The sequence below is a fragment of the Gymnoscopelus microlampas genome, assembly GCF_963454915.1.
Source record: "Gymnoscopelus microlampas genome assembly, chromosome: 4".
NCBI lineage: Eukaryota > Metazoa > Chordata > Actinopteri > Myctophiformes > Myctophidae > Gymnoscopelus > Gymnoscopelus microlampas.
Genome location: NC_139941.1, coordinates 25,257,873 through 25,280,372, shown reverse-complemented (window position 1 = coordinate 25,280,372; position 22,500 = coordinate 25,257,873). Strand labels below are relative to the sequence as shown.

At 45.3% G+C, this 22,500-nt stretch overlaps 1 protein-coding gene across 1 annotated transcript in view; it reads right to left on the bottom strand.

The window, feature by feature from the left end:
* The window catches only part of ptch1 (patched 1), a 52,830-nt gene that overhangs the window by 28,924 nt on the left and 1,406 nt on the right, over window positions 1-22,500 (bottom strand). Inside the window, exons 2-5 of the mRNA XM_084055457.1 lie at window positions 20,984-21,176; window positions 2,656-2,845; window positions 1,658-1,727; window positions 1,374-1,465 (exon numbers count right to left, since the gene is read on the bottom strand). Of these exons, the coding sequence (XP_083911583.1) occupies window positions 1,374-1,465; window positions 1,658-1,727; window positions 2,656-2,845; window positions 20,984-21,176 (545 nt within the window). The remainder of the gene's footprint in view (window positions 1-1,373; window positions 1,466-1,657; window positions 1,728-2,655; window positions 2,846-20,983; window positions 21,177-22,500) is intronic.

Sequence of the window (22,500 nt, the reverse complement as noted above, 5' to 3'; positions counted from 1 at the left end):
CTCTCTCTCTCTCTCTCTCTCTCTCTCTCTCTCTCTCTCTCTCTATGTCGGGGACCATTTTTGGCGCTCGCCGACAAAACCCCCAATCAGATGCAAGATCGCTTTGCTCGCCGAGGTTTTGCTCGCTGTGTGTGTAAGGCTCTGCGGGACAATCTGGCCACGATTCTAGCGCTCGGCGATGCCTTCCCGAGCGTTTGTAGATATCTAGCACGTTTGTTGTTTTGTTTTTTTGCCAACTGGACATCATACAGTATGAACAGGGTTGCGACCACACCCCGAGAAGATCTGTGTTACAGCCAAATAGAGCACAGGACAGCTGTGCTCTAATTGGCAGAAAGTCTGTCTGTATCGATAGATGGATATCAATATAGGCTATAAACCTTTATTCGTGGGTAAATTCAGGTGTCATACATATTGGTAGCTATATTACTGTAATATTGCTGTTAAATATAGTCTATAAAACCAACGCATCTCACTTGAATATGTTGATAAAACCGCAACGGAATCAGCAGGCATGCTACACAGCAGCGCAACTGTTATTACGGAAACATTTTGACCGTGTGCGCACTCTCTCTCTCTCTCTGTGTGTGTGTGTGTGTGTGTGTGTGTGTGTGTGTGTGTGTGTGTGTGTGTGTGTGTGTGTGTGTGTGTGTGTGTGTGTGTGTGTGTGTGTGTGTGTGTGTGTGTGTGTGTGTGTGTGTGTGTGTGTGTGTGTGTGTGTGTGTGTGTGTGTGTGTGCATGTGCGCACATCACCGACGTCTGTCTGTTCACGGGAACCTTGCACGCTTTCGTGAACAGACAGACGTCGTGATGTGATAATACAATATAATGGAATGGAATGGAATAAAAAACAAAATGTATCGGGTCTGGATCGCATCCTGGTGAAATCTTGCAGTGTGTGATCCCTTGTCGGCGATCAATCGTGTAGTGTGAAAACCACAACGATATTATTACAGCCGATTTCAAGAAAGAGACGTGTGTAATGTGAAATGCATTACTGATGTAGACTCTCCGACCACTTTAAAAGTCGTACAGTGTGTAGCTGCCTTAACACAAAAGACACAGCAAACTCTGTGTTACACACAGCAGTAGTTAGCGTTCTGCAATACTTGCAATACCATATTGATAAATACTACAGTATACAGTATATGTTTTGGTCATTTTGTATCGAAAGGAGAGGTGTGTGTGTGTGTGTGTGTGTGTGTGTGTGTGTGTGTGTGTGTGTGTGTGTGTGTGTGTGTGTGTGTGTGTGTGTGTGTGTGTGTGTGTGTGTGTGTGTGTGTGTGTGTGTGTGTGTGTGTGTGTGTGTGTGTGTGTGTGTGTGTGTGTGTGTGTGTGTGTGTGTGTGTGTGTGTGTGTGCTCAAGACTCACGGTAGATAGAGCATTCCAGAGTGGAGCTTGGCCCCCTCCCAAAAACAGTCCAACGGGGTGATGATAAGACAGGGGTGTAGCTTCTCTATGATCTAATAACACACAAGACACATTGACAATTATTAAAACATGTCAATAAAGTTATTTGTAGCACCATATTGGACAGCAGGTGCACCACCATATTTATTGTGGTATGGACATTGTTGCAACTACCTCTCCCAGTTAGGAGATAAAAATAAAACATAAGAGGTTGTAGTTTATGGGAGGAAGGTTCACTTTCTCACCTGGTCCATCAAATGAGTTTCTGTAACCATCTCTCCTGATTTGTAGCATAAATGTTCTAATGTCCATTGTCTGAAAGAGAACAGAAAATGTGTATTATTCATGGTCATGACCACAAAATCATTGAATGGCTTGGGCATGGATTAATTAGCAAATAATCAAAACAATAACATTTATATAGACAAGACATTCATGCATACATACAGGTAAACCGAAGTGATTAATACAACCATGTATCCAATGTTGAATACACAAAGGTAAAAAGTTTCCGTGAGTGTTGGTAATCCCTCTGATTGTAAGGAACTTTTCTAGACCGTGCACCTGTGTAAAGAAATTGCGTAGTACTTGCATTCTCTTCAATCAATTTATTCTGGTTATGTCAACAAACATGCTCTAATGAATGCCAAGGTGTGTGTGTGTGTGTGTGTGTGTGTGTGTGTGTGTGTGTGTGTGTGTGTGTGTGTGTGTGTGTGTGTGTGTGTGTGTGTGTGTGTGTGTGTGTGTGTGTGTGTGTGTGTGTGTGTGTGTGTGTGTGTGTGTGTGTGTGTGTGTGTGTGTGTGTGTGTGTGTGTGTGTGTGTGTGTGTGTGTGTGTGTGTGTGTGTCAGAGGGTGTGTGGGTGTGCGTGCTACCTTTTACCTTAGGGTTTCAACACTGGAAATAATGTGAATTTAGCACCACAAAAAACTGAGAAGCTGCACCCTTTCTAGAGCACAACCGATCATGGTTCTGGAGAGTCCTCGCTCACGGAGTACCAATATTTTGTTTGATATCTTGTCAAAAAGTGCATAAACAATTGTTATCAATTTGAAAAACATAGATCTGATTATTCTTTTTTCAAAAAAAGTTCACCTAACATGCCCAAAATAGGGACACCAGGTTGAAAGTGGTTAAAAAAGAAATTTCAGCTGCATAATTACCAATACCGATGTCGTAAAACGGTCAAATAATGATATCAGTCTGGCTCTAATCCTTTCATAGATGTAGGTAGAACTGATTACTTGTTATAGAGGTAAACGTGCACTCTGCTGGCTCGGATGGCTGACTCCAGGTGCTGTTGCAGTGCCTCCACTGTCAGAACGTTGGCGCCCTCCTCCCGCGGTGTCTGGATCATCAACTGGGGGTTGAACATGGCCTCCTCGCCCATCTTCAGCCGCGTGTACTTCAGTTCCTGGTTCACGCGCCCGCCCACTGCACAGAAAACAGGTACATAACATGCTTAACCCCTTAAACACAACATACTTCGTTGACTGGGTTCCCCCAGGGTTCCATCATTGAAAATAGCCTATCTACAAGCTCAAATGTCCAGAGAGCTAGCGTTCATGTAGTGAACAAGGACATTTTGGTAGAGGTTTGGGTTGTGTAGTTACCTTGTCATGATGAAACTAGTCCAAACTGACGAGATATCTTCCTCCGTTATTAATAATTCAAAAACAGTCTCCTCATTGACTTACATTGTATGGTGAAACAGCTCTCAAAGTCACTCTTTTAGAACATAAACAAATGCAAACAAAGCTGATTCTGACAATATAGAACATAACAAAATCCAGTGTGCAATTTATTTTTCTTTCTTTTTTTTAAGAACGATTTACAATTTGAAGATCCGGATCCGAGGATGCAGTCCGGGTTTTCTTCCTACTATAAATGGCTAATCATTATTCTTTAAAAATAAATGGCCTATTGGGTTTTAAGATGTTATGTATTGGCAGAATCCGCTTTGTTTGCATTTGTTTAGGAGCTAAAAGAGTGACTTTGAGAGCTGTTTCACTGAGCAATATATATATAAATATATGAGGATTTTTGGATTATTAATTTCTATCAATGGTGCAACAGAGCAATATATCCTTGTGCTTTTAAAGGGATTTCAAATCACTGCACAGCATGAAAATGCATACAAGCAACACACAACCTGTCTGTATAGTGTGTACAATATGCAATGTATACACTCTCAGCATTACATGAACACTGAGGATGTCAACGTGTACAGTATGTGCAATTGCTTTTGATTTATTCATTCTTTCAGGGGAAAGGATCAAGTACAGTTCAGGGAAATATGAGACAAGCAGTAGAATGTAGTACATGACATTCAAACAAGGTTCAATTTGTCACAGAGTGAATACATCAAATATAAGATTCAATCTATTCATTACACATTTACATATATGTACATATGTACGTATACCGAACCAAATATGACACAATGTGAAACACACCCACCATGACAACAAAACACATTCATGCAAAAAAAAAAGAAAAGAAATGCAGAACCACAGTCGGTAGCATCTCTAACTGCTGAAATAACCCCCAGTCACCAGATAAGAAAACACTTAAACCCTATACTGATCTGGGTACCCCAGGGCACTATACAAAATCTGATAGTATTTCCCTCTACACCAAATCTCTTTGCTGAAAATCGGTGATCTACAACTACAAGCTCACAACGCGTCGCAGCTTGTAGATCGGCTATTTTGGCCCAAATGTTTGCCCCCAGAATAGGGATGCTGGGGTTCATGTGGTTAAACCCTGTGTGAGCTGAGCCATGACATTATCAGACGTGTATCTTAAACACAAGGGGCTTTGCTTATAGTGAGCTCGCAGTGGTCCACTGCCAAACACCCAGACGCCTCCTCTAGACCCGGTAAAGGCAACATCACTCCAACAAATCCACATTTCAAAAAGACAGCTTAATGTTTCTACTCAACATCGCTGACAAGCACACGGTGCCAGACCACATTCAACGCATGTGTGTGTGTGTGTGTGTGTGTGTGTGTGTGTGTGTGAGAGTGTGAGTGAGAAAAAGGGAGAAGTTGTGTGGAAGTGATTGAGTGAGTGACAGAGAAAGAGAGAGAGAGAGAGAGAGAGAGAGAGAGAGAGAGAGAGAGAGAGAGAGAGAGAGAGAGAGAGAGAGGGAGAGAGAGAGGCTCTCTTCCAGGCTTTGCTCTCAGTGGCATGATGGAGACTAAGCCCAGTGCGTGCGCTCTCGGCTCGTCTAGCTACAAAAGCGGCCTTTCAGACCCTCTAGCTGCACTGCTCCTCCCCAGAACAGCCACCCTCCAACACACACACACACACGCGCACACACACACACACACACACACACACACACACACACACACACACACACACACACACACACACACACACACACACACACACACACACACACACACACACACACACACACACGCACACACACACACACACACAGAAACACACAAGCACACACACACACACACACACACACACACACACACACACACACACACGCACACACACACTCACGTATACATGCATATGCAAACACACGTACTACATACAAACACACACGTGTGAGCGCAAATGCATGCAGACTTGCAGACACATGTAAATGCTTAAAAATGCATACTTTCACAGAGTAAACTTACTTCAGCCTATTTGTTTCAGACTTTCACACGTCACGCTGTGCTGACAGTGAGTGAGTGTGTTTTTGAGCGTAGTAGTGTAGGCGTCAAACGCACGCGTCCATGGCTGCTTTACCTGCACAGGTATTTGTCCTTCCAATTATGACAACGCATTTGGAAATCCCCCGTGATGCTCATGCAATATGTATTATAGTGTGTGTGTAGTATATTTCCACAGGCCCGAGTGACCTAAAAACAAACACACACATACACACAGACAAATGCCCTGTCTTCAAGAGCCAGCTATAAAACCTGTTATGTTTTATATGGTGCCTTAATCCCAATGTAATTATTGCTCTCGATTCACACAGCAATAGGCATAGATTGAATATTTTCATCCCATTTTAATGGCATTAGAGTTGAACATAAGCATGCCTATTGAGCAGGCCTGGACCACCCAGCCAGACCAATGGGATGAGGGAGGGAGGTCGGGGGGGGTCGTGTCTCGCGGCATTAGGGAAACACACTTGATTTCTTTTTTTCTGGACCCAAACAGCATTCCCATCTGATCCCATCTGAAGGCATGTTTATAATACTCATCATTAATAGCAGGCCCCAGCTAACCAGAGCGCCATGCTCTCTCCTCTGCAAGGCCAGCTAGAGAGCCACGCTACACCAACCCCCCCCGAACCCCCGCCCCCCCCTTCAAAAGAACACGCATGGAACTGATTTAGACCCTACACACACTGACAGTGCACTAACAAGTCGACTTGTCTGGTACACTCACCGCTCAAAGGCATGCTACGTAGCTGGCCGCCCGGAGGCTTTTCTCAAAGTCCACCACCAACGGGTAGCGGTGCTACAAGAAACCACTATGCCTAGTTTGCGTGCGTGCGTGCGTGCGTGCGTGCGTGTGTTGTGAATACATTCCAAGACCTGGACTGCCACCCAAAGACCTCAAGTTTACAGCAAGAAGTGAGGAGGGGGACAACTCAAAGGAATGTACACTCTCCCTCGACCCCCCCCCCCCCCTCTCTCTCTCTCCCTCTCCCTCTCTCTCTCTCCCTCTCTACAGGAAACAGCACATTACGGCCCCAGGCTTGGAGAATTCCACACTTCATGAGGTTACAGCGTTTTGGGGTCAACACTCACACAGCCTCGGGGTGAAATTAACACCCCAGCTGGACCGAGAAAGTGTGTGTATGTATGTGTGTGTGTGTGTGTGTGTGTGTGTGTGTGTGTGTGTGTGTGTGTGTGTGTGTGTGTGTGTGTGTGTGTGTGTGTGTGTGTGTGTGTGTGTGTGTGTGTGTGTGTGTGTGTGTGTGTGTGTGTGTGTGTGTGTGTGTGTGTGTGTGTACACACAGCTGTGTTTCTTCAATGACACGTAGTATTCCCCGATTCCTTCTGCTAAGAAAAACTGGTTGACCCCATCATGTTCTTGACATCTCAAAAAGGTGTCCCCACTTCGGTCCTCGATGGCAGTGATCTCAAACAAAATGCTGCTGTGTTGGCTTTCGAAATACCTCTCATTCCCCTCCAATTCTTTCTTTCTGTCACATTCTCTCTCTCCCCCACAAGTACATCTATTGTACTGCACAATCACCTCCCCGAGATTGATTGTATACATAACTGCACACTAGCCAGTGTACAAACTCACAACGTGTTGCATCGCAATGCAATGTGAGCTTGCAGATCTGTTATTTCCGGCGAGCAACACTAGCGCACAACTACGGTTGCGAATTAAGCTTTAGTTCTACCATCACCCGTCCAGTCCTAACATCCAAGGAAAAACATTTCCCTGAGGTTCAGTGTGTGTGTGTGTGTGTGTGTGTGTGTGTGTGTGTGTGTGTGTGTGTGTGTGTGTGTGTGTGTGTGTGTGTGTGTGTGTGCGTATGTGTGTGTGTGTGTGTGTGTGTGTGTGTGTGTGTGTGTGTGTGTGTGTGTGTGTGTGTGTGTGTATTAATATATAATATTAATAAAGCATCATATGTTTTTCAGAAAACTCTGAGAAACAGTGTTTCTCAAAAATAGCTTGAGCTTACAAAGTACATCTGCTATTTTGAGCATTTTTTAAACGTATCGAAAATGTTTGATTTTTCTCTTCTGGGGGTCCCTGGCACTGGGTTTGAGAACTACTGATTTAGAAGACATTTGTAGAAGGTTAAGGTAGCACTTTTAGGAGTGAGTACACACAGTAAAATGTGTTAATGTAACTTCGGAGGTGTAAAAATTAACGCATAAACGTACATTTATAAACTTCCAGAGTTTTAAATAACACTCTGGACTACACTGCCTGGAGGCCTATTGCGTGCCACTGTATTGGCGTTTGTTGCATAACATTAACCCCTGCTCCCCAGCCTCCCCCTATACTCTCAATGCGGGGGGACAGAGGGACAGATAGAGGGTGGAAAGGGGGCTTTGAAGGAGCTGACATCCCCCCTCCCCCCTCTCAGTTTTGAACTCTGGGGTCCCCCCCTCTCTCTCACACTCTTTATCTCTCTCTTTCTCCTCCCTATTCAGTCCTAGTCCATGATTGGCCAGATCAGGATGGCAATCAGCCCAGCCCTCTTTCAAAGTCAACCCCCCTCCCCTCTCTGTCTCCCTCCCTCTTCCATGCTGCAACACAAAAACATAGCCCCAACCCCTCCCCCACACACATCTATTGGAACCTGACAAAACTGGAAAAATAGCCGATCTACAAGCTCACAATGCATTGTATCGCGGTGCGTTGTGAGCTTTTAGATCTGCTATTCTGGGCATGCAATACCGTCGTACGGTGGGAGTATCAGGCTTCACTTTTGGAGCGAAACACGCATCGCTAGCGGCAAGCCGTTCGGTCTCAACAACTCTTGTGTGACTCTCTGACATGACAAACTGACTCAGACACACCTTGTTCCGACATACAAAAATACGTACACATCCCCCCATACACACAAACACCCCTAGACAATGAATGCATGTACTACGTAGAGACATTACACATAAGTAACTCTTATCAGCACATTGAAATGAGTTCACTGACAGGGCTGTGATATATAATCTGACATCAGAGAGCTCAGTGGGATGTGTGATGAGGGTGTTAAAGAGAGCATGGGGAATGGTGTCATGTTATGTGATAGAAATGTGTGTGTATATATACTGTGTGTGTGTATGTGTATGTGTATGTGTGTGTGTGTGTGTGTGTGTGTGTGTGTGTGTGTGTGTGTGTGTGTGTGTGTGTGTGTGTGTGTGTGTGTGTGTGTGTGTGTGTGTGTGTGTGTGTGTGTGTGTGTGTGTGTGTTTGTATCGCCGTGGGTACGCACGCAAGTGTGTGTGCAGTGAGAGGATTAGCTGGATTAGGCCCCCTCTCAGCAGGGACCCCCTGTGGTTAGGAGGAAGCCCCCAAAAACCAGGTCATTTTTCGGAGGCCAAGCTTCCAGCGACCTCCCATACCCTGACCCTTCCAAAACTACAACGCCAGGCCAAAGTTTTAGCTCATCACCAGATATGAATGAGCATGCATGCGATCAGGGCAGAACAAAAAACAAGCAGGAACCAATTATTGGAAACAAAGGAAAACAACAACTTTCATTAGAAACTAGAAAGAAAGTAAAATTAAATTGTACAATTGTTATAAAAGTGACAGGGAAAAAGTCCTTTGCACTTGAGGAGCCGAAACGCAACAATTTTACTTTTGTATACCTATTCTGTAGTACATGCGATGTAACAAATACAAATCGTTGAATCTTGATCTTGAATTCATTCAGCGTGTGATGGGACAACGTGGTAAACAGAATATTGCAGCACGATATCTGTGGGGCTTTATAAAGCTTACTATACCACCAGTGACGTGTGCCGAAAATGGCTGATCTGGTAGATCGGCTATTTCGAAGTATAAATCAGGCTCAAGGTTTTACACAAAATTGTTATGAATTTAGTAGACCCTCAAACTGGTTCTTAGTTTTCCTGTAATAGACCGTTCGCTAAGCCCCACCCAACAATAGCTATTGTCCAATGCTAGCTTAGTAACCGTTGCAAATGGTCATGTTAGACAAGCTGACATTCATACCATAGGAATCAATGTTATCTTGCACGCACATAGAAGATAATTAGCAACATTAATAACAAGAATAGGAATAACATGTTGCTGCTGTGGGACCGGACGTACAACAGTGGTTCCATGTATCCAGAGCAGTTGGAGGTGGCATTTTTAATCCCTTTCCCCAAGTCTACTGACCAGTCACTTCTTAAGGTCACACCAACAAAGCTGAAGACCCGGGGAGATAGATCGTTCTCCGCTGTAGCGCTCAAACTGTGGAACAAGCTTCCACCCCACGTTAGAGCGTCTCAAACCCTGCCTGTGTTTAAAAACTCACTTGTACTCCTTGGCGTTCGAAAATTCTGACTGAGAGTCACATGTTTTCCACTAGGCAATGTGTCTATATGTTGTCCTGTTTATTGTGCATTGTTTTTGCTCTTTGTATTTTTTGTTACTGAGTGTACAGCACTTCGGTTCAACACTGTTGTTTTAAATTGTGCTCTATGAATAAAGTGGATTGGAAAAGGATTGGAGAAAAAAAGGATTGGATTGAAGCTCAAAACTTCTGTGTGTTGCCTTACACACAGCTTAAAGTCGAGAGACTTACACAGCTCACACAGCGCCCAGGTGATGACAATAATACTGATGATTATAATGACATGAATCCAATAAAGGTACACAAAAAGGCACCTCAGTGATATACTGATGTGATGACAAGTCAAGGTTATGTTTGCATGGTGCATAGTGCCACATTTTATTAGAATTGTGAGCATGTTAGATACACATGATAGATACACATGTAGGCTTTAAGTATTTATATTTTTGATAGCTGTTGTGTATCCAAAAGAAGTTGGGGGGTCTGGTTCGACTCGAGTTCAACACACCACAGAGCAATTAAAAGTACCGCACCATACCGCTCATTAAAGTGTTTATTCATTTGTTTGTCTATTTAATAAGTGCTACTATTTGCAGTCATAGTTACCAAGCAGTAGACAAACACTCCTGTCCGGTGATAATGTAGTTAGTGTAGTTCTGTAGATCATCTTTCTTTGGTAATAAAAAACTTGCCTGTATTGTGTTTGTTGAAATAGTAATGTAATTTTCCTGGTGCACACTGCAGGCTTTGTTGACAAGATTAGGAAGAGATTTTGGAGCTCTGGCTACAAAAATCATTGATAATTTTAAGTTTAAAATCTGTGATATCCCCATTCAAGTCAATGAGAAAGCTCTCAGAATGTCTAATATAGGGAGGCGGGGCATGAGGGGTGGAGCTTAGCGATCGGTCCATTAAGGGTGGTGAGCGATGATTCAGTTGAGTGGCGACTGGCGAGCTTGGAAAACAAGATGGCATCAGGCTGTATCACACGAAAAGTTCTGAAGTGTATTAAACACAGAGAATATACAGTAGCAAGAGGGAGAGGGAAGATGAATACAGTAGTGAGACCACCCCTACTGTACAGCTTGGAAATGGTGGGACTGACATAAGACAGTAGGCTTCGATTGAGGTGAGGATGCTACGATTCTCATTAGGAGTGACAAGGATTGACAGGATCAGTAATGACAACATTAGAGGATCATCCCAGGTTAGAAGGTTTTGTGATAAAACAAGAGAGGTGAGGTTGAGATGGTTTGAACATGTGCAGAGGCGGGATGAGGCATACATTGGGAGAAGGATGCTGAAGATGGAGCTGCCAGGAAAGAGGGGAAGAGGAAGACCAAAGAGGAGGCTTATGGATTCGGTGAGAGAGTGTGGAGATTTTCACTTTAAATAAAGCACCCAATGACCACTTTTATAGTGACAACAATGGGAATGCATTAGGGGTGTGCCGATACACTAATTTCACGAAACGATACGATACGATATTTGGCTCACAACTTCGATACGATTTCGATACGATACGATACGCACTTTTTTTATTATGAAAATATATGGAGGAGAAAAAAAGAAAATGCAAACAAATAATTCTGTTTTTGCATTATTCAGACATGCAAACTTGTAGCTTTTCAGCTACAATATCCGTTTTGAATCCAAATAGTATGACACCTGACCCGAAAAAAAAACATGTTGTCATGCTGTCTTTTCACTTCGGGGCCGTTTGCATGCCTGATTATTATGATTGTAAAAAAAAAAAAAAATTTTTTTTTTTTTCAAAAACGATATTTTTTTTTTCAAAAACGATACATATCGTCGCGAAAACGTATCGCGATATATCGCGGGACGATATATCGGCACACCCCTAGAATGCATGCAAGATGGAAATGCAGGCCCCATCCAGTTACACAATACCCGTTGTACCTACCCATCTGTCTGTCTGTGTCCCTTTTATGCCCATATACAGAGATCTGTCTGTCAGTCAGCATGCATCACATTTATGCCCATAGGGAGATACCTGATGTCATCAGTATATGCCCATATATGACTCTGTAACAGATATATCCCCATAACCCCATAAACCCTATGTACTTTGTTAACTACAGGGGCCCCCCGGGGGCCTACACTTGGCCCCCTCCTTTTTCCCTTCTACACCACATTTTTTCACCAAAAAATAGCCGATCTACAATCTCACAATGCGTCACACTGCGACGTGTCGTGAGCTCGTGGAGTTACTATTTTTGCTGTATGTTCTCCGATTATTATGGCATGCCCAGAAAAGGGATGCTAGGGTTTATGTGTTTAATATACTGCTTTTTGTAAGGAAACCACTATCGTTTCATTTTATTTCAATAATGTTTACCACACGACAACACACAAACATCCATCAAAACTCCATTGAGTCTTTCTGCTTTTGGCCTGAGAGCACACAGCAATGTTGTCACGCATAGTGCTGGGTAATTTCTTTGCACTTTGGTGATGAGCTATTGCACAACCTGTGAAGATGAGTCTACAGCTAGGTAAGAAAGTTCAGTGACAACTTTGACACAATTTGAAGCCAACACTTGATTAATTTAATACACAGGACCACAATGGAAACAAGGGGACACCAATGGTTTTATTGACCATTACATGGTGCCATCCACAAGCTGTTTCTGCATTTCTATTACTCTGTTCCTGCCTTCAACTCGAGCATGCCTAAGTGATTATGCATTCCTGCAATTACTATTATATCATCATCATCATCAGTTATTGATAGTAGTATTGAAGGTGTGCGATACGGTGCAGGTGTGCACACATCCACAAGAGTTTAGTGACAGCCGAGACCCTAGCTGACCTATAGCAACACTCCTAACACCCCCCCCCCCCCCCCCCCCACACACACACACTTCACTCCCTCTCTCCCCATTGAGCTTTGAAAAGGGACCGCTGCAGAGAGGGAGAGTAAAACAAGCATGCTCCTAAAGAGGGAGAGGGAAAAAATTATAAAGGAAAAAAAAAGCAAGTGACAATGCCAAAGACGAAGAAAGCAAAGAAGCGAGTAAAAGGGAGAGAAAAACAGAGTTGGAGGAAGAAAGAGAGAGAGAGTGAGAGAAAGAGGGAGAGGTGCTCTGACATGCAGCTGTAGCACAATGTCCCCTCAGCGCCCCTCCAGCCTGACCCCTGACACGAATGTGACACCCCAGCTGCCAACACCCCCTATCCCCTTCCTCCCTCCCTCCCTCCCTCCCTTCCTCCCTCCCATCCTACCATCACCCCCCTCGCTCCATCATTACCATATGTATGGTCCCTCTCTCCCCCTGATTATGCTAATCACCTGTCCGGCCCTCGCAGCCCCTAAAATGGGTGTATTTAGCAGTCGGCTGGCTCCCAATGCGTCTTCCCCCGGGTCCGAGGTGTACATTCACACACTCCTCAATGGGCAGATTCTTCCACGTTGCTGCCTTCATTCAGGTCCTCCCTCCCCACCCCACTACCCCCCCAAAAAATCCTATTCAGCGCCACTGGATTCACAGAGCCCTGGAGAAAGTAGTAAGAAGAGGAAAAACTTTGAGAAGGAGAGTCTGTGTGTGTGTGTGTGTGTGTGTGTGTGTGTGTGGTTGTGATTGCGGTTGGACTCATACCCGAGATGTCGTGCAAAATGATGTGTCAATCGATGTATGAAGGACATGGTTTGAGGGTTCTATTCTGAGTTCAGAGAGGGCTTTAAAAGTCCCTCTTCCTGCGCTGCCTTAACACCAGTGACAGTCATCCGTCACATATTTTGTGAAGTAAAATAATATAGTTCATAAATAAATACAATGTAATGTAATGTATAAAAGTAATTATAAAACCTGAAAATTCTGTATCAGAGTTCCAAAGAAAAAAGGAAAGTCAGAATTATAAAACCTTCATAAGTTTAATTTCTTGAAATTTGTTCAAGTACTTTTAAATCGGGGGCCTCTCCCCTCTCTGTGCCTGTCCAATGCAACCCAGGTGAGGACCCTCTCCCCCGGCTGCATTTTCTGGCCTGTGATTGGCCCGGAGCCCAGCCATAACAGACCGTGACATGAGCCTGAGCAGCCAATCTCAGCCAGCCATCTCTCTGTCATTTCCTGGAAAGATGGGCCATGATTCCAGGTATCCGAAAATCACACATTCCTAACATGTGGAATAGGAAAGGTTGGGAGAGCAAGAAGGAGGGATAGAGGGAGAGAAAGAGAAAAAACAGATACAGATAAATAGACGGAAACGGAGAGGCGGAAAGAGGAAGAACAAGAGGAGACACTTGAAGAAAAAGCCACAGACAGAGAATAACTGATAATCACAGAGAGAGAGACCTCAAGATACACCAGGCCAGAATCCCATTAGATCCCACATTACAGCATTGGGTCACAGGTGTTCCTGTGTCCCGACACTAGAGCTAGCATAGCAGGGCTGTCTCGGAACAGGCTCGGAGAACTTGGCCCCGGGCCCCTGGATCCCGTCCCCTTCTGACGCACACTGACTCATTCTGGAACTCCAAGCCTCTCAATCACACGAGAGGGGAAATGTTTTATATCACTGTGTGGGTCTCTGTTGTGCGTGTGTGTGGTACTAGCGTAATTGCTGTTGTTGCGCTTTTCTATGACGTGATGCCTCAGCAATGGCAATGGACTGAATTATTAAGTAACCTGTGTGTACTGGGGAAGTAAGGGGGTAACAAACACACACACACACACACACACACACACACACACAAACACACACACACACACACACACACACACACACACACACACACACACACACACACACACACACACACACACACACACACACACACACACACACACATTCACAGGCATTGAAAAACAACAACATAAAAAACAAACAGCAGTGCATCTATAACTTCAAATGAAGAACTCTCTGTGCTGCAGTTTGAGAGGCATCAGTCCTGATCTCTCCTAGTGTACCACAGGCCTTGCAGCCAAAACACAAACACACTACTGCTACTATATTCCTGCTTCTTCCCTCCCTCTCTCGCCCCTTCTTGCTCTCTCTCTCTCTCTCTCTGTTGCTCTCTCCGCCCCTCTGGCAGTCAGCACTGGGAGGGAGGGAGGAGAGGAAAGGGGAGGATGGAGGGAAGCGGCGCAGGAGGGAAGGAGGGAGGGAGGGAGGCCAGACCACCCTGCTCTTATGGCAGGGCTGAGTGTTTACATTGCTGTGCCTCACTCTGTAATACATCTGGCATTCTGAGGCCACTCTCTCTCCCCAGCCAGGGAGGGAGAGAGGGGAGGGGTGTGAGTGGGAGGAGGCTAAGGCTAAAAGACAGAAAACGGCAGAGAGGAAAAGGGGGGGGGTGTAGGACTGGGAGAGAGAGAGAGCGAGAGAGAAGGAGAGAGAGGGGGAGGGGTAAACTCTCTCCACAGTCTCTTGCGGTCGGTCATTCGCAGGGCTCTGGTTTTTGAATAAGAGCGCCTGAAAGAATGCAAAATGTAAACAGAACTTTTGGAGGCATCTCAGGATGTCTGTTTGTGAATGGGAGTGCATTCACCTTGCAAGTGCGTGCACATGCACACTTGCGTGCACATGCACACATGCACGCGCGTGCAGACACACACACAGGGGCCTGACCCTACCGACTTTTAAAAGTTATTTCACATTTACTTAGCCAGGTAGTGCTAATATAAACAAGGTTGCTTCTAAATGAAGGCAAGCTAGCTTGAGAAAACAGGGCTATAACTCAGAATACAGTACCAGAGGCACAGTGTTTCCCCACACTAAATCCCTCACCAGCTAGCCTGCACTTTTCATCAACTCGTAAAGTTTAACACAACACACTGGAATGTTATTCCTTCTTGAGAGGTTTAATCCTGTTTGTAGTGAACTGATAAACACAAGTTAATTGAGTCCAGTTTGGAAAGTGTGAGCATATGTTTGTCTGTATGTGTGTGCGCGTGCACATGCATATCAATGTGTGTGTATGTGTATGTATGCTCGCTTGTGAGCGCGTGTGCATGATTGTCTTCGTCTGTGTGTCTGTATGGGTGTTCATGATTTTTAGGAGTGTGTGGATATGGATGTGTGCGTGCACAAAGGAGAATATGAACATGAGGCTATTGTAATGTATATGGCAGAGAGTGAAATCAGGGGAGGGGTGAGAGATATGGATTAATACTGTATGTTTTGAGTTCTGTGAAATTAGGCAAAAATGTTGGGTGTGGGCAAATTGGTGTGTTTGATTGCTTGCGGCTGCTAAATGAACGTGGTTGGAGAGAGAAAGAGAGAGACAGGAAAACAGAGGGATGAAAAGGGGTGTATGTCAATGAGAGGCCCATAGAAATAGCCTGCCATGCCAACCCCAGTCAACCACCTACTCACTCACATAACCAAAAAAAAGAGAGGACACTGTCTGTGTATGAGTGCGCATCCATGTGTGTGTGCATGCATACATGCATGCATGCGCGTGTGTTTGTGTGTGTTCGCGCGTGCGCATGCATGTTTGCGTGTGCGCATGCGTGCGTGTGTGTGTGTGTGCATGCATGGATGCCTGCATGCGTGCATGCTCCCATACACATCAAAAAGCTGGATAATTCAATCACGCAAACCACAATCCTCTCAGCGGAGAAGCCACATTCAGAACCCTCCTTCTCCTCCCTCCCCCCGTCTTTGTCCACAAGAAAGGATGTCGAGGCCTTTTCCGCATGCACTTAACATTACACTGCTCTCTTCTCCGCTGCCATTACCAGCACAGCAACAAAACAACCACCAACTCTGTCAGATCGCCTCTTAATCACTCTGGGATCAAAAGCAGACCGGGGGAAGATGGAAGGGAGTTGCTTTGGACCTAAAGTTTATTCCTATCAAACTGTATTCTGAAAACCTCACATCAGGATGGGGGAATGTACATGCACCCACACACATATACACATGCATGGGCATCTGCTCTTTGTGTGCCACATTGGTGATATCAATATTACCAATTAGGTTTTGAGATATTGTGTATAAGTGGGAAATTTAAGGGCGATGCTAGAGGAAAGGGCACTGGGTCACCAACATCGGTATGAGTCATCATCTAGAGTGTTTGAAGATGCACCACGAATTCCATCACAATCCAGCAAGTCGTTTTTGAGATATCTTGTTTGGCGGTAAACTGCTGAGGGGATGGAAGGATGGACCGACATAGCCATCCTTAGAGCCCCACCTCCAGCAGGCTACCTAGTTGCAGAGGAGGGGACAGTCCATAAGAAAGAGAGGGCTTTTGTCAGTGACCCGTTGAGACAAGCTGAGAAGTAAATGCCCGTGCCTGCAAATGGATGTGAGTCTAGTAGTCTACCCTATCGCAATACAGTTTCCAGTCTAGCGTCTTTCCCCTATCTAAGGAGTTATGCTTATTAATCTTGAAAACGCAATGGGTGTAGAAATGAGAGATAATAATTGAGTGTCAGACTCACTGCCCTCTGCTGGACGACAGGAGTCAAGAGGGAAACACAACACATGCTTACAAACACAAACACATACTGTACCCAGGTGTGTGCACACTTTGGGTAAAATTTAACACAGTCATACACACTCTTAAAGCGTGTCACGCGCACGCACATACGCATGCACATATACACTCGCACAAACATATGCAAACAAACTAACAGTGACAGCTGCTGCTCGTAAGGCATGTCACCCTCCCCTCCCTTCCTCCACCCGACTCCCACCCACCATCTCCACCCCCCCTCCCGCCCCTCTGCTGTGAGTCTTCACTCTGCACCCAGGCCACAGGGTGAGTATCAGGTGAGGTTTTAAATAGCGGGGCCTCTATGAGATGACCTCAGGTCCCTGGGGGTCTACCCTGTGGCCCTTGCCCCCCCAAGAAATCGCTCCAGGCTAAAATCCATAGCCCTATGCCCCAGAGCAAACGATAACTATGGACTCATTTGTTTAAAGCAACCATAGTGGCTTAAACATAACTCTGGTGATAAAAGTGCCGGTATTTGTTGCAGATCCAAAACCCAGCCCCGAACTTGGTGCAACTGGAGTTCGACGACCCAATTCTATGTCTCTGATGGAGAACAAAAGACATTGTCTTTACCGTGGCTCCAAGTGAACGCTACAACCACAACTATAGGCCCCTTCCTCTATCTGTAGCCTCCGCTAGAGCTATAGGTTAACCACAACCTGAGCCCAGCTCCTCTCACTATACCCCAGTGCAATTTACAGTACAGCCCCTAGCTGCTTCCCTCATCCTCCTCACCCCCAGTTTCAACTCCAACCTCTGCCCAGTACTCAAGCCTCAAAAGCCCCATTTCCAATCTCTCCTCCCTTTACCCCCTTACTCTCTCTCTCTCTCTCTCTCTCTCTCTCTCTCTCTCTACCCTCATCCCTAAGAGTAGGCCCAGCCCCATAACCACAGCCCAACCAACCCCAGTCAATTCTACAGCCCCTCTCTCAGCACAGAGAGAGAGAGAGAGAGAGAGAGAGAGAGAGAGAGGCCGTTCTACAGGAAGGCCAATGTTTACGCGATACTGTTTTAATTAGAGGCAGGCGGCGCTGCTATTTTCTTTACAATTTGGCCTGTGTTTGCCTTAACCCAGAATGCCAAGGGATGGCTCCACTTTCCATCCATGGCTTGGAGGAACTCTAAAGGGGGCTTCTTTCTGTCATTCGTGGACGTGGCCATAGACTAAGACTTCATCATCGCAAACATAATGCTGGCAAAATCCTCTGTTTTGGATAGTAAATTTGTAAATGATTATGTCGCTGATTTTTTTTTAAATATCTGGACCAGTGAAAATGTGTCCTGGCATTGTGCTGACCACAGAGGGCACACATCCACATTTGTGTGCAGGACGGGTGAGATAGGAGATCACAATACTACAACTTCCTGTTTCGGCTAATAGCTTCCTGTGAGCAGTTTAACCGCGCATAAAAGAGCTTTTATCAGCACCATTGGTGAGATTTTGTTTTCTTTTTTTTCTTAAAGCTTTATCGTGGCATGACAAAAGTTTACCACACACACAAAAGAAGCTAAACCACCATAAGTCCTCATAGGCCCACACAATCGTCTCTTTGTCGCAAGTGTGTGTTTAACTTCCAATCGCTCTCTGTCTCTTTGTCTAATAAACAGAACTTCCTGTGTCGGAGTGTTTATAAACAGTGCTGAGTGAGCACCATGTGAGAAGAGACGATCCCCTCTGAAAGCTGCAGCACGTGACAGGCTGTAGAATAAACACACCATCTGCCTCTGGTACGCGACTAATACCTAATTTATGCTCTGTCGTATGAGGGAGTCGCACCCCGACAATAGCGCCAACGCGACGTGTTGTACATCGGCTATTCGGCTATTGTCGTTGCGTGACATTCGTCATATGACGAATCATGAATCATGCTTAATGGTGGTTTGCAGGGGACCTCTGCCTCCTCAGCATCAAGAACCAGGTGACGACAGACACAAAGAGATTAAATCACCAATGTACAATGTAGCTCCACTAGATTCTCATGAGATTGAGAGCTCCAACATGTGTGTGAGTGTGTGTGTGTGTGTGTGTGTGTGTGTGTGTGTGTGTGTGTGTGTGTGTGTGTGTGTGTGTGTGTGTGTGTGTGTGTGTGTGTGTGTGTGTGTGTGTGTGTCTGTGTGTGTGTGTGTGTGCACGCGTGCATGCTCGCATCAGTAGGCCACACAGCTTCCAGGCAGGGTCGTTGGTGGGTCGTCTGCGGAGGGCAGTTCCAAATGAAACATAAACAGGCACTCTGTCCTCTCCTCCTCTCTCGTCTTTTTCCTCTCCTCTCAGACGATGGGCCAGTCCCCCTGCACAGCCTAGCACAGCGTTCCACTGTCCAGGCAGAACTAATCTATCCCTCAGCTGTGCAGCCTAATCTAAACAAACAGATCGCTCCCTACCAGCATCTGGAACCCCTCACATCCTGGGACCCAGAACACACCACAGCCAATTCTCTCGTCTGCGTGTGTGTGCGTGCATGTACGGACCTGTGTGTTGGTTTGTGTATATTTTCTATGCACAAGTCCCCTACAACCTCCACCTGGGGGTCACCAGTCCTGTTTATAATGATGACAAAATGGCTGTGTGGGCTCCGTCCAGTTCTCTGTGAGTCTAGCCTGTCAATACCAATACTTTGTGCAAGGCAGCTGTTATGATGATCTGCATAGTGGCAGGCCCGTGTGAGAACATGGGTAATGAATAAATCAAGATAAATGCCATTCAGGTTGAATACTCTGTCATTAGGAGAAGTAATAACATGGCATTTTAAGCATGTGTTAGGAAGCTTTTAACGTGGTGTAGTGTACCCTACATATTACATGATTAAAACATCATGGGGTGTAGGGTGGTGCAGCTGTGTTCCCAGTCCCTTCAAAACAAACACACAAAGAGGGTAACTTTGGCTGGGGTCTTCAGTTCCCCTCAGTGCCTGAGTTGCAGCCCATTGAATGCATCATGGTTCAGAAGAACACTCCCTGTCAAGTGCCCTGTAGCACACAAGGCGAAACCAACCAGGCGTTTGACTTTTGCTTATAGTGTTCTGAAAACATGGCTATGTCAGAGACTATACTGATCATTTTACACAGTCCACCCAAACGATCAGTAAAACATAACCTCAGCACTCTTGCACACATGTAAAACGTCTAAATTAAATAATTGTTTGCTTTGTCTGTTTTATTTTATTTAGCTTTTCATTTGTCTACCGTTTTCCCCAATTCCAAACTGCTTCTCCATTCATGACTCCCATAGACTCGCCCTAAAGTGCTGGAATGCAGATCAAAGGAAAGGGAAAAAAAGAGATCTGCCCCTTTCCCTTACCCCACACAACACCACCCATGCTCACAGTTCATTTTCTAGGAAAAAAGAAAGAAAAACAATGTATTATTCGTATGGTGTTTCCGAAAAGAGCAACAAATGTGCGCCCTAGCAGCACTCCACAAACATGAGTTCCTGTCCGCACTCCGCTTTTTCCCTTCAGCCGGAGACAAATCTTTTTGGAAAGTTGAGAGCTGTCCAAAACGGGACCACACACAGTCTCTGAGCTGTGCGCGGATCACATTCAACTGCTGGGGGCAGGCGCACACACGCACACACACACACACACACACACACACACACACACACACACACACACACACACACACACACAAACTCTCACACACACACATACACACGCGCGCACACACACACTCACAAAATGGCGGCTTTGGCTAAATTTCTTCTCCCCCAAAACTGTTCATGAGCTTAATTACGATTTTGCTTTTGAGTTACATTCAGTCCGTTACGCCTCGTTACATCAGTAGACCTAACAACTGAACGCACCCGAAGCAACAAGTAGACTAGTCCATATTAAACCATTAAAAGTAAAATAACACTCGTTTTAAGTTTGACCTGGCTGCCTGCCAGACACCATACAATAAACAATCCCCCCAACTTGTTTGGTAGACCCTCACCCAGCCAACCACACCCCCTATCCCTCCACACACACACACACACACACACACACACACACACACACACACACACACACACACACACACACACACACACACATAGTATAAATCAAAAAATGTTGGATAAAATGAGAAAATGTGTGTAATTTCTTACCTTCCACCCAGAGTTTCTCCACGTCCGTCTCCAAATTAGCTGCCCGTAAGCCCACGGCGAACGCTCCGAATATCATGAGGCCCACGACCAAAAACTTCCCGCAGTTCTTTTGTATGTGACAGCCCAGCCTGAACAAAAGTCTCTGGAACTTCGCTCTCAGCCACAGCGGTGCCTTTCTGCCAGTCGCCTTCCCCTGCACCGAGACAAGAGGCCATCAACATCAAGCTTACCTGAACAGGTGAGTCTACAAAACAAACACCATTATGGGCCCATTAGGCTATGGCACTGTTTCCCCAAACAGTTTCCCCACCAATTTTTATGGGTCACGAGTAAATGTCAAAACATTAAAAAGTTACTTTTTTCCCCCATAAATGAATAAAAGATTAATTCCATAAATTAGAAAGCAAACGTTTAAGAAGTAGTGAAAATAGCCGATCTACAAGCTCACAACGCAGCACGAAAGCGCTGGCTTGTGGGCTTGTAGATCTGCTATTTTCACTAGTTTGGGTACCGGGCAAACGTCTAATTTCTCTTTTGAGTCTTGAGCTAAAAAGTTTGGGAACCACTGGACTACTACAGGCAATCGTGTCATTGTTACACGCATAAACTAGCCTCAAGTTTAAATGCAAGGCTCATTCCCTCACAGTTTATAAACAGTTGAGTACAAAGTCATATTGACCCCAGGCCTATATCTATACGTTATGTCATATTGGGTCACTTCAGTGGCATATCATATGTGACGAGTTACAGACGTGCAGGACCATTTATTTTGATGTTGATAAAAGGAGACTGACAGCAGCTATGAGTAATATGAGTCACCGTTGTGTGTTGTGCACCGTAAAATTTGAGAAGGATGCTGTTCATTCTGCTGTGGTCGGACCTCCGTGCGTGGTGTATAGGGGAACAGATAGCTGTCAAGAAGACAGCATCATGATGGGACGCTGGGTCGTAGGCTACTCGTGCATATACATACGCACGCGCACGCGCATAGTATACACAAAAACACACCACCAGCAACAGTAGTGTAGACTAGTAGTAGATGATATAGGATATAAGGCTGCCCCAGACCCGGTCTCTCTCATAATATTGCAGTAGACACACACACACACACACACACACACACACACACACACACACACACACACACACACACACACACACACACACACATACACACACACACGGTGGAGGGGCCTACTCAACACAACACACTAACTCAAAGTGGACCCCCAGAGGTCCTTAAGGGAGTTCCAGGGGGTCCCCAGCAAAATGATTGGTAGTTCTGAACCAAATTGACCCTTATGTGTCTGTAACTCTGAGAGTGTACAAATGGAACCAAATGGACGCTAACGGGTCCATTTGGTTCCATGTGTGCACTCTCAGAGTTAAATTAACACCGATTACAGTGTAGACTGGGGGGTTCCAGAGATCCAAATGTTATAATATGGGGGTCCGTAGCCTCTAATGCATATCAAACTGGGGGGTCTTAGAAGTTAAAATGGTTGAGAATCACTACC